Raw genomic sequence first — 15,192 nt, 5'->3', positions numbered from 1 at the left:
TGCGGATTCCGCCGTTACCAATGCGGATTCCGCCGCACTGCCCATGCGGCATGCGGCGTTTTTTCCGCGTTGTGACGCCATGCTGGACGCGGAAACAGCCGCCTCACCTCGAGAGACGGCGGCTTTTCCGCGTTTCCTCACAGCTATGTTTTATTTCCCAAAATGACCTTAAAGAGTACAGATTAATATTACATATGGTCACATTAAAATCAAAGTTATGTTTATTGCAAATTTTAAAGATGAAGTTTATTGAGAGATTAGTCCATTTGTTTGTATACGTCAAATTCAGATTACTATTTCTTACATTACATGCTGTTTTCTATCACACTTGCAGGTGGGGGACCCAGGGAAAATGTAATAGAAAACATTAATTTGTCATGTTCATCTTTCACAGCTCAGTAACAATTTAATCAGTGTAATAGAGAAAGCCTTTTTGGCTTCAGACATCAAGTCATGGCTTTAACAGGGTGTACAACAAAGTATGCCTGTTTTTGAGATGTCACCTTGGTGAAACCTCTTTCACAGCACCTCTTTTGTACAGTAATGCTGCTTTCTTGAGATTCTTGACATGTTAAGGCACGTGAGAAAATCGTAAACTCTGTTTTCTCATTTTTCAGTTCTGTGATTAGCATTAGTATTTATATTATCAAAAACTTTTAAAATTGCATTTATCTCCCTGGTGTTATGATTAATTCCAGATTTAGGGCCTAAAAGCGGGTACATTTAAAAAAGGAACCATGAAAAAATGGTACAGAGTGATGCCAAAAATGACATCTTACTACTAAGGTTGTTTAACGTTTTACAAACGTCCTAAAACAATAAAATAATGATAGTAACTAGATGTCATTAATAGTATCTAGCATACATTACCTTGTCCCGGCGATCTCTCCCTCACTTCCTAGTTAGTTTGCAGGAGTCCTGCAGCCAGCCAATCATCATGTGGCGACTGAAGCTGCATGGTGATTGGCTGGATGCAGGACTAATGCAAACTAACTGAAGAAGTGAAGGAGCGATCGCCGGAACAAGGTAATGTATGCTAGATGCCAATAATGACATCTGGCTACTATGGTTATTTAACGTTTAACCACCTGAGCGGTTTGGACGAGCTCAGCTCGTCCATGACTGCCGCGGTGGATTGCTCAGCCCCTGGTGGGTCTTTTTTTATATATTTTTTTTAAAAACACGCAGCTAGCACTTTGCTAGCTGCGTGTTTCGTTCGATCGCCGCCGCTCGCCGTCGATCCACCGCTACCCGCCGTGAAAGAAGGCCCCGCCCAGGCCCTCAGCGCAGCCTGGCCAATCATCGCCAGGCAGCGCTATGGGGTGGATCGGGACTCCCTCTGACATCGATGACATTATTCCGATCGTCGCCATGGCGACGAGGGAAGCCCTAACAGGAAATTCCGTTTAGAGCGGGATTTCCTGTTGGGTATGATCGCCGGCGGCAATCGGAGGAGTGGTAGGGATGCCGCAGGGAGGGGGGAATCATGTAGCTAGCGCTAGGCTAGCTACATGATAAAAAAAAAATAGGTTAAAAAAACCCACCCACAGCCAAGCGCTGCAAACAATCAAAGCACCAGGGTGGTTAAGGAGTGATCGCCGGGACAAGGTAATGTATCACTGCCTATGCACACACTGAATCCTCCCTCTACCTAACCCTACTCCCTCCACCCCCGCTGCCCGACACCAGTCTACTCTACCCCGGGCACCCGCTGCCTAACACTTTCCCCCTGACACCCACTGCCTAACACTAGCTCCCCTGCCTGAGCGTGTACAAGCCGCGATTAGCGTCAAGGAGGATAAATTATGGTGCTCGCCATTTATGGGCGCTAGGTGCTTGCCATTTTTTAGGTGCCATATTTTAACTTCCTTGCCGCTAATTTTGGCTTGTACTATTTCAGCCCATGCATCATTTTTTAACTTTGATAACGATAAATAGCGTTTTGAATGACAATTCAGTGTTGCACCATTTTTATACATCAGTGCTTTGCACCATTCTTACACATCAGCGCTGTGCGCTATTTTTATCTGATTCCCTAAATGCTGTGCAATTTTTTCACAAGCTTTTAGACCCTAAAAACAAGAAAAAATCATACCACAAACAGATCTACAGCAGCTCCTGCATATAACTCACTCACGTGCAGAATTACCGCTCTTAGCTGTGGATTTCCATCCCGAGCCTGACTCTCGGGTTTACCACCAAGCAGGGTAAGTAATTCTAACTAGATTAGGACCCACGCTACAGTATGTATCACATAAAGCAATGAAATAAGATAGCCCTTTCCACTGATAGTGAAAACTAAATGAGCAATATCATGATATAAAAATAATACCTGCTGTTCTCAGTGATTCTGTAGACGTGTGTGAAAAACAAGGCAGCTTCAGATAGTTGTCTGGGAACCTAAAACTAAAGGACCATTTTGCAAACAACTGGAAAACTGAAAATATGTAAAACATGTACACATATAAGTATATTTCTCCCATAGTAAAATGCACTATAAATTACTTTTTCCCTATGTTCCTGTCACTTACAGCAGGCATGCATTTCCACAAGGGAGATTCTCAGCATTTCCTTTATTCGATAGGACCTGTACAAAGATACCCACAAAAACTTGTTTGCACAGTTTTGCTAGTGCTTTTCTGTAAATTCTGATGCCTATGAGAGGGAGGCACTCGAGGCTACAGTTCAGTGACAGAGCTGTCCACCATACAAATAATGGGGATGGGGAACTTCCAGTCCATGATCACGGACTGGCAGGCTGATCAAAGAGCTCCGCTACATGTCTTGGCAGAGAATGATCCCGCATGTGTACGCGTGTTCCCTGCTAATCTCTGCCCCCAGAACTTGACACCAATCAGCGTTAGGCGGTCCTGGGGGAGCTACTCTGAGGCTGTCAGTTGGTGTTAGGCGTTCGCAGAGTAACTAAGAATATGCCTGTCGATCAAGTTTGTATGACTTGCATAACTATGCCACCATCGGCCAGGGGAAAATTGTCAAACCCTCTTTTATAGAATCAGTTCAATAAAACCTTTTGAAACCTTTTTTACCCCAGTGTGATTTTTCATCAAGTGATTAACCGATCGACTTTATTGGGTGATCATCTACAGTGTGAAGTTTCTTTTAATATAAATGTACTTTGTTTCTGCACAAATGTATAATTACTACCTACTTCTACTTTAGCAATCAATTTGAAAAGCGATGTGGCCCTTATGCAATTCACTTTTTCACCTGAGTTTTCTCCTAGGAGATAATTTCAAACTTGTCAATAAAATGCATTTTAACCTCCCTGGTGGTTAATTTTTTTTTTCAAATGGGCAAAAATCCTTTTTTTTTTTATTTATTTTTTTGTTTCATGTAAAGCTACTAGAGTGGTAGCTACATGAAACACCACTAGAGGGCGCATGTGTCCCACTAGTGCGATCGTCGCCGGCACTAATAGCAAACAGGGGAGCACGTATATAACGTGTTCCCCTGTTTGGCTTCTCCTGTCGCCATGGCGACGATCGGAATGACGTCATGGACGTCAGCCGACGTCCTGACTTCAGGCGCACCCGATCCAGCCCATAGCGCTTCCCGGAACTCATTGGTCCGGGCAGCGCAGGACTCTGGCGGTGGGCCTCTTTTGCCGCTGTGTGCGGGCGATTGCCGCAGAGCGGCGGCGATCAAGCTGTGCGCGCGGCTAGCAAAGTGCTGGCTGCGCGCACAGCACTTTGAATGGGGCGAATCGCCCCAATAGAGCCAGAGAAATCCTCCTGCGCGGCATAGCCCGAGCTCAGCTCGGGCTTACCGCCAGGGAGGTTAAACCACCAGCAAGCCAGAAAACACTGAAAATAGTTTTGATAGTATGTTTTCACTTACTTTTTGGTACTTTTTCCATTGCTGTGTGCTGAAAAGTTATTTTAAATTGAAGATGAATAATTATCTCCTGGGAGAAAACTCAGGAGAAAAAGTTAATTGCATATGGGCCTATATTTACTACTTATACTAATATGATATATAGTACAGTACATGCTTTGCCAGATAAATATGACCACGTGTTTCTTTGAAATAAACTTTTATTGTCAGTTGTCGGTTATTTTTTAGCTATTGTCAATGAATTGATGCCTTAATGTAATGTTCATTGTCAGTCTCACCTGTCCGCGATCCCCCTGGCCATGCTCCTGCCACAACTTTTGGGTGTTTTAGCGTGGTTGTGCATCACTGACCATTTGTCTTTACCTAGGGCTGGGGCATGCTCAGGGCCTGACGTACATGAATGCCCTCATGCAGCGTGCAAAACTTCATGCCAATAATCAGGACTCTGCCTATTAAAGGCAGGCTCAGTGCTAGATCCTCTTTTAGATTAAGTAGATATGCCTGACTCTGTGCTGTGCATTGAATTTAGTGATCTGATTGCCCATTGTGACCCGGCTTATACTTTGGAATTTCCTTGATTTGCTCTCCCTGGTTTTTACCCCACCTAGTTACGGTTTTCCTGTCTGCTTCCTCCCCTAATGCTAGGTACACACAATGCAATGTTCTGACAGATTGACTATCAGATTGATTATTGCCAACATGTCTGATCAGATTGCTGATCAAGTTTCCATAGAAGAGAATGGGAAATTGATTGGAAAATTGAATAGAACTCAGAACGGACAAGTTGGAAATAATCCATCTGACTGTAAATCTGTCAGAAAATTGCATCCTGTGTACCTAGCATAACTCTGGCTTGTATACCAACTCTGAAACTCCACTGCCTGCCCTGACTCTGGCCTGTTTATCGTTCTGAAGTTATCAGCCTGCCCCTAGACCTGATCTGTCTACCGGAGTCAAATTACTCCTACTTACCTCTCCAAATCGTGGTGTCACCTGTTCTCTTAGCCACTGTTGGGGTTACTTTGAGTGCCACCCGGTGGGCACTAGGCAGCAAAGTTCCATCATCCCTTGTGGGGTGCTCTGGTGAAGACCTGTGGTCACCTAGACTCCTGGAACACTTTCACCTCAGTGACATGGTCAAAAGGTCCGTCACTTACATAACATTCATGTTAGTAGCTGAAATTTCAGCTTGATAGTGATAATCCCCTGCATCACAAGAGTCACATTAGGAGAGGGATCCCTCTGAGACAGTGTGGTTTTATTGCGCAGCACAGGACAATCAGTCCAGTACAGGAAGCTTGACCACTACAGGAGAGGGCAGTGTTATGATCTTATCTTTGTAGCATTGCTTTGATTGTTATGTGAATCTAGTTCACCTGTCCTATCAGCTTTTTATTCAGGGAGTTCAGCTTAAGCATTTGCGTTCATTTTATTTTATTCTTGAGATGAAGCTTACATATTTGAGTGCTGATGTGAAGTATTGAACCATAGCTGTGAAATATTTTAGTGGAATGCTTCTTCTTTGTTGATATGCTGACCTGCCCTATGCATGGATCACAGATAGCTCCATTCATAGCTAATGTATTCCTCTCACATTAATTCCGTGGTCAAGTACATCATAAATGCTCATCTATATATATGTAAATAGAGAGTACGCTGTGTTGGTGCGTTGTTGCTAGGAAACAGTAGAACTATAAACACGGGTGCCTTGAACTGTATGACAATAGTTTATTATTAGCACTAAGGTATGCAGGAATACATTCTAAAATCATAGTACCATTTTACTGTAATTGATTTATAGTCATTAATTTGTTGCCAAGATCTCCCTGTTAGCAAATTACTTCTTATTCTCATCTCTAGCTGAAATAACATTTCATAGAATGAATGTAATAACAGTCCAGCATTTGGGCATGGCTATGATTTATATAAGCTTTGGAGCTTGGGACTTTGCCAGAAGAGGTTAAAGGAATATATATTTGATGAAACTTTATTGTGAACCCTCACTAACATACCAATTACTCGTAGCCATTGTGCTGCTGATTTCTGATCATCTTAGCCATAGCATATAACCAAAAAGAAAAGATCATCTGCATGGGCAAAGAAATCAAACTCCACTAATCAAATGTGAAGCTTCATGAACAAAATCTTTATTATATACACTGAGACAAACAAGATAAAAACATTTAAAAATTGGGTGACAACCACTTGGGTACTCTGATACAATAAAAATATAATACAACAGATAGCAATCAGTGTAAAAAAATTCAAATGGAACACTAGTCAGAGATAACAAGACAAAAGTATATGCTGGCACTAATGCTCCGGTATGAAAATGACAACCGGGGCCGCAAATAATAATATTACTGCTAAACTAAACAGCAAAGTAATGGCTAGACATAATACAAGACCTCTCACAGTAAATAATGCAATAAATTAATCTGTCATGGATAGTAATTGCCACAGAAGTGCTGTCCAGTCAAAAAGTGCGCAAGAAAGACAATATGAGGAATTACCTGCTAGTGCTAATATCAGTGAGATGTCCCCAAGTGTACCTTAGCCATAGCGCCACGACTTACCGAGCTATGCCAAATCTAAACAACCCAACGCACTATAGCCACAATTACTATTCCAGGCTACAGTACTGCCAGGACGTGATGCATACCACTAGGTTGGAATTAAGTGTTTTGATGATCTGAATCCTCACTCAAACTGCTATCACAGTTGTCTCAGTCAAGCTCAGTTGTTTGCTCTGATTATATACTTTTAATTGCCTCTTGACTCAATGCAGTTACAGAGGCAAGTTGAATGGTGTCTTATCCGACACCTGGGTTTATTAATAACATATGGTGATAAAAATATTACATGACAAAGGTTGGTGTTTTAATGAGTTAAAGAGTTAATTAGTAAATGCAGATTATTTATTTCAGATGCAATATGTGGGGTGAGTGTTGTTCCACTTCATCAGTATAGAGAACTAGACTTCAGGTATATTTAAAGAATGATTTGTATGGTTTTTAGCAAGGGAAGTAATGGACATTATTTTTTACCATGTCAGCTGACAGGAATCTCTAACATCTGGTCCACATTGGGATGTTGCATTGTGTTCAATGCCAAAACAGGATCACACGTACGATATGATGCATGCAGTGAAGCATACAGTTTGCTTTACTGCAAATGTAAATACGAACCTTGTCTGGTACCAGACAGCATACCAAATGCATACCAAATGTGCACAATTCTGCATTAACTCAGAATTATTTGCATCTCATTGACCATTACTGCTAACATTGTAGCCACGATTTTACCCACGGAGTGGAAGTTCGAATCCTGGGTGATTGCATTCTTTAATTTGTTTTTAAATTGAGTTTAAAAAGTAACTTTATATAATTAATATTTAACATTGATTGATTAATAGCTTTTTGTCGAATCTGGAAAATATCTAAATCAATAATGCTCGACTTTTTCAAAATTACCTTAAAAGTGAAAAAAATGTGGCATTATACAATAAAATATTCTTCTTGAGCAATCCAAATAAAGTCAGTTTATCTTATTTTTTTTTTGCCAATAATATCATCTACCTTTAAGTTCCACAGCCATCTGTTCCCAAAATGAGGTACAGCAGGAGATCCTACCACAAAGCTTACGGGAATCAAACACTGGCAAAGCCATCTTGTGAACTGAGAGACGTTTATATTTTTCATCATAGACACATTAACTTGTTTATACTGCACTTCAGAAGATGTTATCAAAAATATCACACATGACAGAAGGAAATTGAGGTTTATTACTTGAATGCAATTATATCCTACTGTGTGAAACAGCTTTTCCTTGTTAAGAACAAAGAGAAAATGCTAGGCCTATTATAACATCTGATTTCGTGTTGTCATAGGATATAATGAAAGATGAATGCTCCATGCTGAAGCTGCAGCTTAAGGAACGAGATGAACTTATCCACCTACTGCAGGAAGAGCTGGTAAGTTAGACAAAAGCCACTGAAAAAATGATTATTGAAAGTTAATGTTTTTTTAAGCTTTGATCAAACTCTGAGTAAGACATATGGGAACCTGGGTAAATAAGTGTACAGAGGTGTCCTTTATTGCTTTAGGCTCTATACTTTTTTTCCAGCTTCCACAAAGAGAAAATGTGTGTTTATTTTTTAGGATTCTTGAGATAAAATTAAAAAAAGGATGACATAGTTAAAACAGAAATGCGTTCTGGAGCTATACTCATGAACTTTGTGCAGATCGGCCTCAGCAATCTGCATCTATCCTAAGACTGAATTAATAGGTGTAAAAGCAGTAAAGAGACTGTAATACAACATTTTTGAACTTTGAAAGTAAATGGCAGGGTTTTATTTTAAATTCAAGTTACTTAGGATCAGTTAGACCAATGTTTTACTACTGACAGTCATTCCTGATTTGTATCCCTGTACCATTGGATGCAGCATGTTGTCTTCTTGGCATATATGACCTACATAGAATGTTGAGACTATGGCCTCAATTCACTAAGCTTATCTCCTGTCTTTAATAATGTTTTTAGAGTTATCACCATGGTGATGAGGCATGTAGTATTCAGGAAACATTTTACCTCAGGCAAACCTAAAGTTAACTCTTCAATCCTTCTAAAGTTAAACAGCCTGTTAATTAACTGCATGTGAAAATAACTACAGACGAGGTACCTTAACTACAGAGGAGGTAACTTAAGGAATAAAGAGATAAGATTACTCTCTCACTGTGTGGTAGTAAGTTTTCTCTTGCCTTATTATCTCCAGCATGATCTTAGTGAATTGAGGCCTATGTCTGTCCATTATGGCATCTGATCCATGCGGGCAGGTAAAGCAAAGACTGAATAGGCTCTTTGGTTGATGAGCAATGGCAGGACCAGCCAGTACCTCCTCCCCACCACAAAATATCAGTAAGGGCCAAGCATTGTTAGATGGCACTCAAGATTTGTGAATAGCAAGAAACTGTGGGGAGAGACACAATGTGCCTAGTAAGAAAATAGGTGATGGAACTAAGTGAATTGCTGTAAGGAAAAGGCTGTACCCAGTATGGCTATATCATATGGAAGTGTGTACCTTTCCAAATACACCTGGGAATTAGAATATGTACCCCTGTAAGTGTTTTCTACTAGTTGGTGCAGGTGGTAGTGACAAGGAAAAGGGGGGAATTGTGCATCCCCCCTCCCTGAAATTATTCCTGATAGTTTTCAATATTTGGGTAACAATACGGTCAGCAAGTAACCTAATTCACCCTGTTCCCGATGTTAAGGAACAGGGGGGCCTGTGTCCAACACTTTTGCCACGAGAGGAGGTAGTGCAGTAGTAATATAGCATGGTATTACAGTATTGAAGAGATGTGTTTATTACTGTTGCTACTAAGTTTCTGAGGGAGAGAAAGTTCAGACCTTGAAACATGCATCAGGCTTTATGAAAAACATTGGATGTTGTAAGTAATATTGATTTTGCAGAGTAGCTATGCACTGGTCGGTACTCGGAGTCAAAATTAAAAAGCTGTGACCACGGGAGAGAAAGGATAACATATCTATGCTCCCGTCTGATCGGATGCGTCCCACTTCTCAACTCACGTTGCGTTCCATGTCACTCCCATGCAGTGGGATATCAAGTAAACCTGAGATAGATTAATTCAAATGTGTTTGCTCTCAAGTGGGTAGCATTTTCTACAGCCAAATTTCTTTATTTAATCAATCCAAGACAGCCTGGAATGATTAAAATTAGGATTGGAAACATAGGAAATGTTCACATCATATTCTAAGGCCAATTTTTGAGAAAGCTCATCAGTCTATGGATATGTCTGTGGGATATGGGAAGAAATTAGAGTGACTGAAGGAAACCCATGCATGGGGTGAACATACAAACTCCAGCCATATAGTTTTCCAGTCAGGCTTCAAATCAGAGACTGTCTTGCTGCAGCCAAGCAAACAAAACACTTACCCACCATTTGCTCCTAAGACATTTTTGTGTCGGTATTTCAGGGTGGCCAGTATACCTACCATATGCTTTAAAGTGATGGAGAAATAATTTTCTGTGACTTTAATGCTTCCTTGTAAATAAGGGGTGATGGAGGAAACCTGCAGAAAAAGTAATTGGAAATATTTTCTCCAATTTAATTTTGTTAATCAATCCACAACTGACTTTCGCTTTTTTTGTTCATTTTGTCAGTTTAGAATTATGACAGCTTTTAGAGAAGTGAAAATCTTTTGCTAAAATTCCAACAATACCAAAAAGCTGATAAAAAATTTGCTTGTTAACTGGATAAATAGATGTAGAGAGTTTCCAAATGCTGATAGAAATTCAAAAAAAAATCCTCATGTTTGTCATTTTTAAACTTGTCCCCCAGCTGCTTTACTTTCCTTCTTTGTAGATGTTTTTTTATGTCAGCTCTGCTATTCTCTGTTTAGTTTCTAAAACCAATTTTTAGTCTTAAGATAAAAAAAATGTCTCTTCACTTCTTACTTCATATTATCCTCACATTATGGTGTTATTTATTTCATACTTATTTGTAACTGCTGCTGCTATATTATCGGAAGGCATCAGGTTTTTGGTGTCCTATCTCTTACTGCCTCAGAAACTGCTTTGGTAGCCATAAAATAAATACGGAATGGAATTTATTAAGCTCTTCTGCACCGTTTCCCTTATGTCTCTGTTGTTTGGAAACAAAGTTATACTCCTCGGGAGGGAAATCAGACAAGTTCCAGGTTAAATAGGATCATTTAGGTCAAGACAGATGAGGATGAGATCACCGGGTCAGAGCATGCAAATTTATCAACTTGGGATAATACCTGACAGATGTCCACAGATTGAAATGAATACATCAGAATGGATTGCTATGCTATGTACAAATGTTTGCTCGTCCCTCTAGAACAAATAGTGATATTTTATTGTTTGCTCTTGTGTCACGGTGCTCCGTTGTTTTCATTAAGCAGAGGAAGAGCTGTGGAAGAATAATCAAAAATGCTGCGTTTGTAGGGTCATCAGCAGGAATGCACTGAGTGTCATATTGTAATGAGGTCAGCCTCTTGGAAAGCTGACTGTGAGAAATGTAGACCAGTGATGAAAAGTGAAGATAATGTGAAATCAATCATACATGTATGTTTATTTAGACAGACATGATGACACTCAAGTGGATGGGACATATAAAATGTAAAGTGGCCATACAGGATGAGGCACTCATACACTATTCAATTTATTTCAATGCTTTAGACATTAGAACCCATAAAAATATTAAACCTAAAGAAAATATATAGAAAAACCATAATTCCCTCAATCAATATTTTGATCACAGTATTGATCGAACATTAGGGCACATATGCAATTCTGCAATTGATTTTTTACACCATTTTAATAAAATGCCTTTCAATCCCCCAGCAAGCAAGAAAATACACAAAATCATTTTTTTGTACTTTTTGTAATACTATTGGTACTTTTTCAATAGTGAAATACTGATAATAAAAAGTTATTTTTAAGTTAACCTGAGCCGAAACTTGGTTCAAAATCAAACCTTACCCTGAAGTAGTGTTGGGCGAACATCTAGATGTTCGGGTTCGGGCCGAACAGGCCGAACATGGCCGCGATGTTCGGGTGTTCGAGCCGAACTCCGAACATAATGGAAGTCAATGGGGACCCGAACTTTCATGCTTTGTAAAACCTCCTTACATGCTACATGCCCCAAATTTACAGGGTATGTGCACCTTGGGAGTGGGTACAAGAGGAAAAAAAAATTAGCAAAAAGAGCTTATAGTTTTTGAGAAAATCGATTTTAAAGTTTCAAAGGGAAAACTGTCTTTTAAATGCGGGAAATGTCTGTTTTCTTTGCACAGGTAACATGCTTTTTGTCGGCATGCAGTCATAAATGTAATACAGATAAGAGGTTCCAGGAAAAGGGACCAGTAACGCTAACCCAGCAGCAGCACACGTGATGGAACAGGAGGAGGGCGGCGCAGGAGGAGAAGGCCACGCTTTGAGACACAACAACCCAGGCCTTGCATGAGGACAAGAAGCGTGCGGATAGCAATTTGCATTTTGTCGCCATGCAGTCATAAATGTAATTCAGATGAGAGGTTCAATAAACAATAAACAGTAATTGGTGTTGTCCAGAATGCGCACAATGCGTGGGTCGCGTTCAATGCAGTCCTAGGCCGAAGAGGTCATAGCCTAGGGTCACAAAAACCTGTTTATTTGGGCAATTTCAATGGTGGCGAGTCTGACGTACATAAATCGCAGCAATGGCCGTTAGCAACGTCTGAATCTCACGAAATGTCTCATGCAGGTAGAAGACATATTGTTAGACTTGGGCTCCAAAGATGGGTTCCCTACATTCTCTGCAAACCAGAGTTACAGGGCTCCAAATTTGGTAAAATCCCCCATAGGCTTTCATTGGGCCTCCTATTTACAGTTCCAAAATCTCACATCTTTTCAAAGGGCAATTGCTCAGCAGTGGCAAATTTTCTAGCATTGTAGGGGTCCTTAGGAGGAACATGACTGGTGAGTTTCGGGCCCCTAGGCCAAAGAGGTCATAGCCTAGGGTCACAAAAACCTGTTTATTTGGGCAATTTCAATGGTAGTTATGCTGACGTACATAAATCTCAGCCATGGCCGTTAGCAACGTCTGAATTTCACGAAATGTCTCATGCAGGTAGAAGACATATTGTTAGACTTGGACTCCAAAGATGGGGTCCCTACATCTCTGTAAACCAGAGTTACAGGGGTCCAAAATTGGTAAAATCCCCCATAGGCTTTCATTGCCTCCCTATTTCACTTTCCAAAATCTCACATCTTTTCAAAGGGCAATTGCTCAGCAGTGGCAAATTTTCTAGCATTGTAGGGACCCTTAGGGGGAACATGACTGGTGAGTTTCGGGCCCCTAGGCCAAAGAGGTCATAGCCTAGGGTCACAAAAACCTGTTTATTTGGGCAATTTCAATGGTAGTTATGCTGACGTACATAAATCTCAGCCATGGCCGTTAGCAACGTCTGAATTTCACGAAATGTCTCATGCAGGTAGAAGACATATTGTTAGACTTGGATTCCAAAGATGGGGTCCCTACATCTCTGCAAACCAGAGTTACAGGGGTCCAAAATTGGTAAAATCCCCCATAGGCTTTCATTGCCTCCCTATTTCACTTTCCAAAATCTCACATCTTTTCAAAGGGCAATTGCTCAGCAGTGGCAAATTTTCTTGCATTGTAGGGACCCTTAGGGGGAACATGACTGGTGAGTTTCGGACCCCTAGGCCAAAGAGGTCATAGCCTAGGGTCACAAAAACCTGTTTATTTGGGCAATTTCAATGGTAGTTATGCTGACGTACATAAATCTCAGCCATGGCCGTTAGCAACGTCTGAATTTCACGAAATGTCTCATGCAGGTAGAAGACATATTGTTAGACTTGGATTCCAAAGATGGGGTCCCTACATCTCTGCAAACCAGAGTTACAGGGGTCCAAAATTGGTAAAATCCCCCATAGGCTTTCATTGCCTCCCTATTTCACTTTCCAAAATCTCACATCTTTTCAAAGGGCAATTGCTCAGCAGTGGCAAATTTTCTAGCATTGTAGGGACCCTTAGGGGGAACATGACTGGTGAGTTTCGGGCCCCTAGGCCAAAGAGGTCATAGCCTAGGGTCACAAAAACCTGTTTATTTGGGCTATTTCAATGGTGGCGAGTCTGACGTACATAAATCGCAGCAATGGCCGTTAGCAACGTCTGAATCTCACGAAATTTCTCATGCAGGTAGAAGACATATTGTTAGACTTGGATTCCAAAGATGGGGTCTCTACATCTCTGCAAACCGGAGTTACAGGGCTCCAAAATTGGTAAAATCTCCCATAGGCTTTCATTGGGCCTACTATTTACCGTTCCAAAATCTCACACCATTTCAAAGGGCAATGGCTCAGCAGTGGCAAAACTCACCAGTCATGATCCCCCTAAGAGTCCCTACAATGCTAGAAAATTTGGTACTGCTGAGCCATTGCCCTTTGAAAAGATGTGAGATTTTGGAAAGTGAAATAGGGTGGCAATGAAAGCCTATGGGGGATTTTACCAATTTTGCACCCCTGTAACTCTGGTTTGCAGAGATTTAGGGACCCCATCTTTGGAATCCAAGTCTAACAATATGTCTTCTACCTGCATGAGACATTTCGTGAAATTCAGACGTTGCTAACGGCCATGGCTGAGATTTATGTACGTCAGCATCACTACCATTGAAATAGCCCAAATAAACAGGTTTTTGTGACCCTAGGCTATGACCTCTTCGGCCTAGGGGCCCGAAACTCACCAGTCATGTTCCCCCTAAGGGTCCCTACAATGCTAGAAAATTTGCCACTGCTGAGCAATTGCCCTTTGAAAAGATGTGAGATTTTGGAACTGTAAATAGGAGGCCCAGTGAAAGCCTATGGGGGATTTTACCAAATTTGGAGCCCTGTAACTCTGGTTTGCAGAGATGTAGGGAACCCATCTTTGGAGCCCAAGTCTAACAATATGTCTTCTACCTGCATGAGACATTTCGTGAGATTCAGACGTTGCTAACGGCCATTGCTGCGATTTATGTACGTCAGACTCGCCACCATTGAAATTGCCCAAATAAACAGGTTTTTGTGACCCTAGGCTATGACCTCTTCGGCCTAGGACTGCATTGAACGCGACTCACGCATTGTGCGCATTCTGGACAACACCAATTACTGTTTATTGTTTATTGAACCTCTCATCTGTATTACATTTATGACTGCATGGCGCCAAAATGCAAATTGCTATCCGCACGCTTCTTGTCCTCATGCAAGGCCTGGGTTGTTGTGTCTCAAAGCGTGGCCTTCTCCTCCTGCGCCGCCCTCCTCCTGTTCCATCACGTGTGCTGCTGCTGGGTAAGCGTTACCGGTCCCTTTTCCTGGAACCTTTTATCTGTATTACATTTATGACTGCATGCCGACAAAAAGCATGTTACCTGTGCAAAGAAAACAGACATTTCCGGCATTTAAAAGACAGTTTTCCCTTTGAAACTTTAAAATCGATTTTCTCAAAAACTATAAGCTCTTTTTGCTAAAAAAATTTTTCCTCTTGTACCCACTCCCAAGGTGCACATACCCTGTAAATTTGGGGTATGTAGCATGTAAGGAGGCTTTACAAAGCACGGAAGTTCGGGTCCCCATTGACTTCCATTATGTTCGGAGTTCGGCTCGAACACCCGAACATCGCGACCATGTTCGGCCCAAACCCGAACATCTAGATGTTCGCCCAACACTACACGTGACCTGTTCGGCCAATCACAGCGCTAGCCGAACGTTCGGGGAACGTTCGGCCATGCGCTCTTAGTTCGGCCATATGGCCG

General features: G+C 41.3%; 1 protein-coding gene across 7 annotated transcripts in view; it reads left to right on the top strand.

Moving 5' to 3' along the window:
- The window catches only part of CCSER1 (coiled-coil serine rich protein 1), a 1,139,724-nt gene that overhangs the window by 969,982 nt on the left and 154,550 nt on the right, over positions 1–15,192 (top strand). For all 7 annotated transcript variants that reach the window (XM_068232582.1, XM_068232600.1, XM_068232592.1 and 4 more), the window contains one exon: positions 7,745–7,828. In XM_068232582.1, the coding sequence (XP_068088683.1) occupies positions 7,745–7,828 (84 nt within the window). The remainder of the gene's footprint in view (positions 1–7,744; positions 7,829–15,192) is intronic.

The sequence above is a fragment of the Hyperolius riggenbachi genome, chromosome 1, assembly GCF_040937935.1.
Source record: "Hyperolius riggenbachi isolate aHypRig1 chromosome 1, aHypRig1.pri, whole genome shotgun sequence".
In the NCBI taxonomy this organism is placed as follows: Eukaryota; Metazoa; Chordata; class Amphibia; order Anura; family Hyperoliidae; genus Hyperolius; species Hyperolius riggenbachi.
This window is presented reverse-complemented; position numbering and strand designations above follow the sequence as displayed.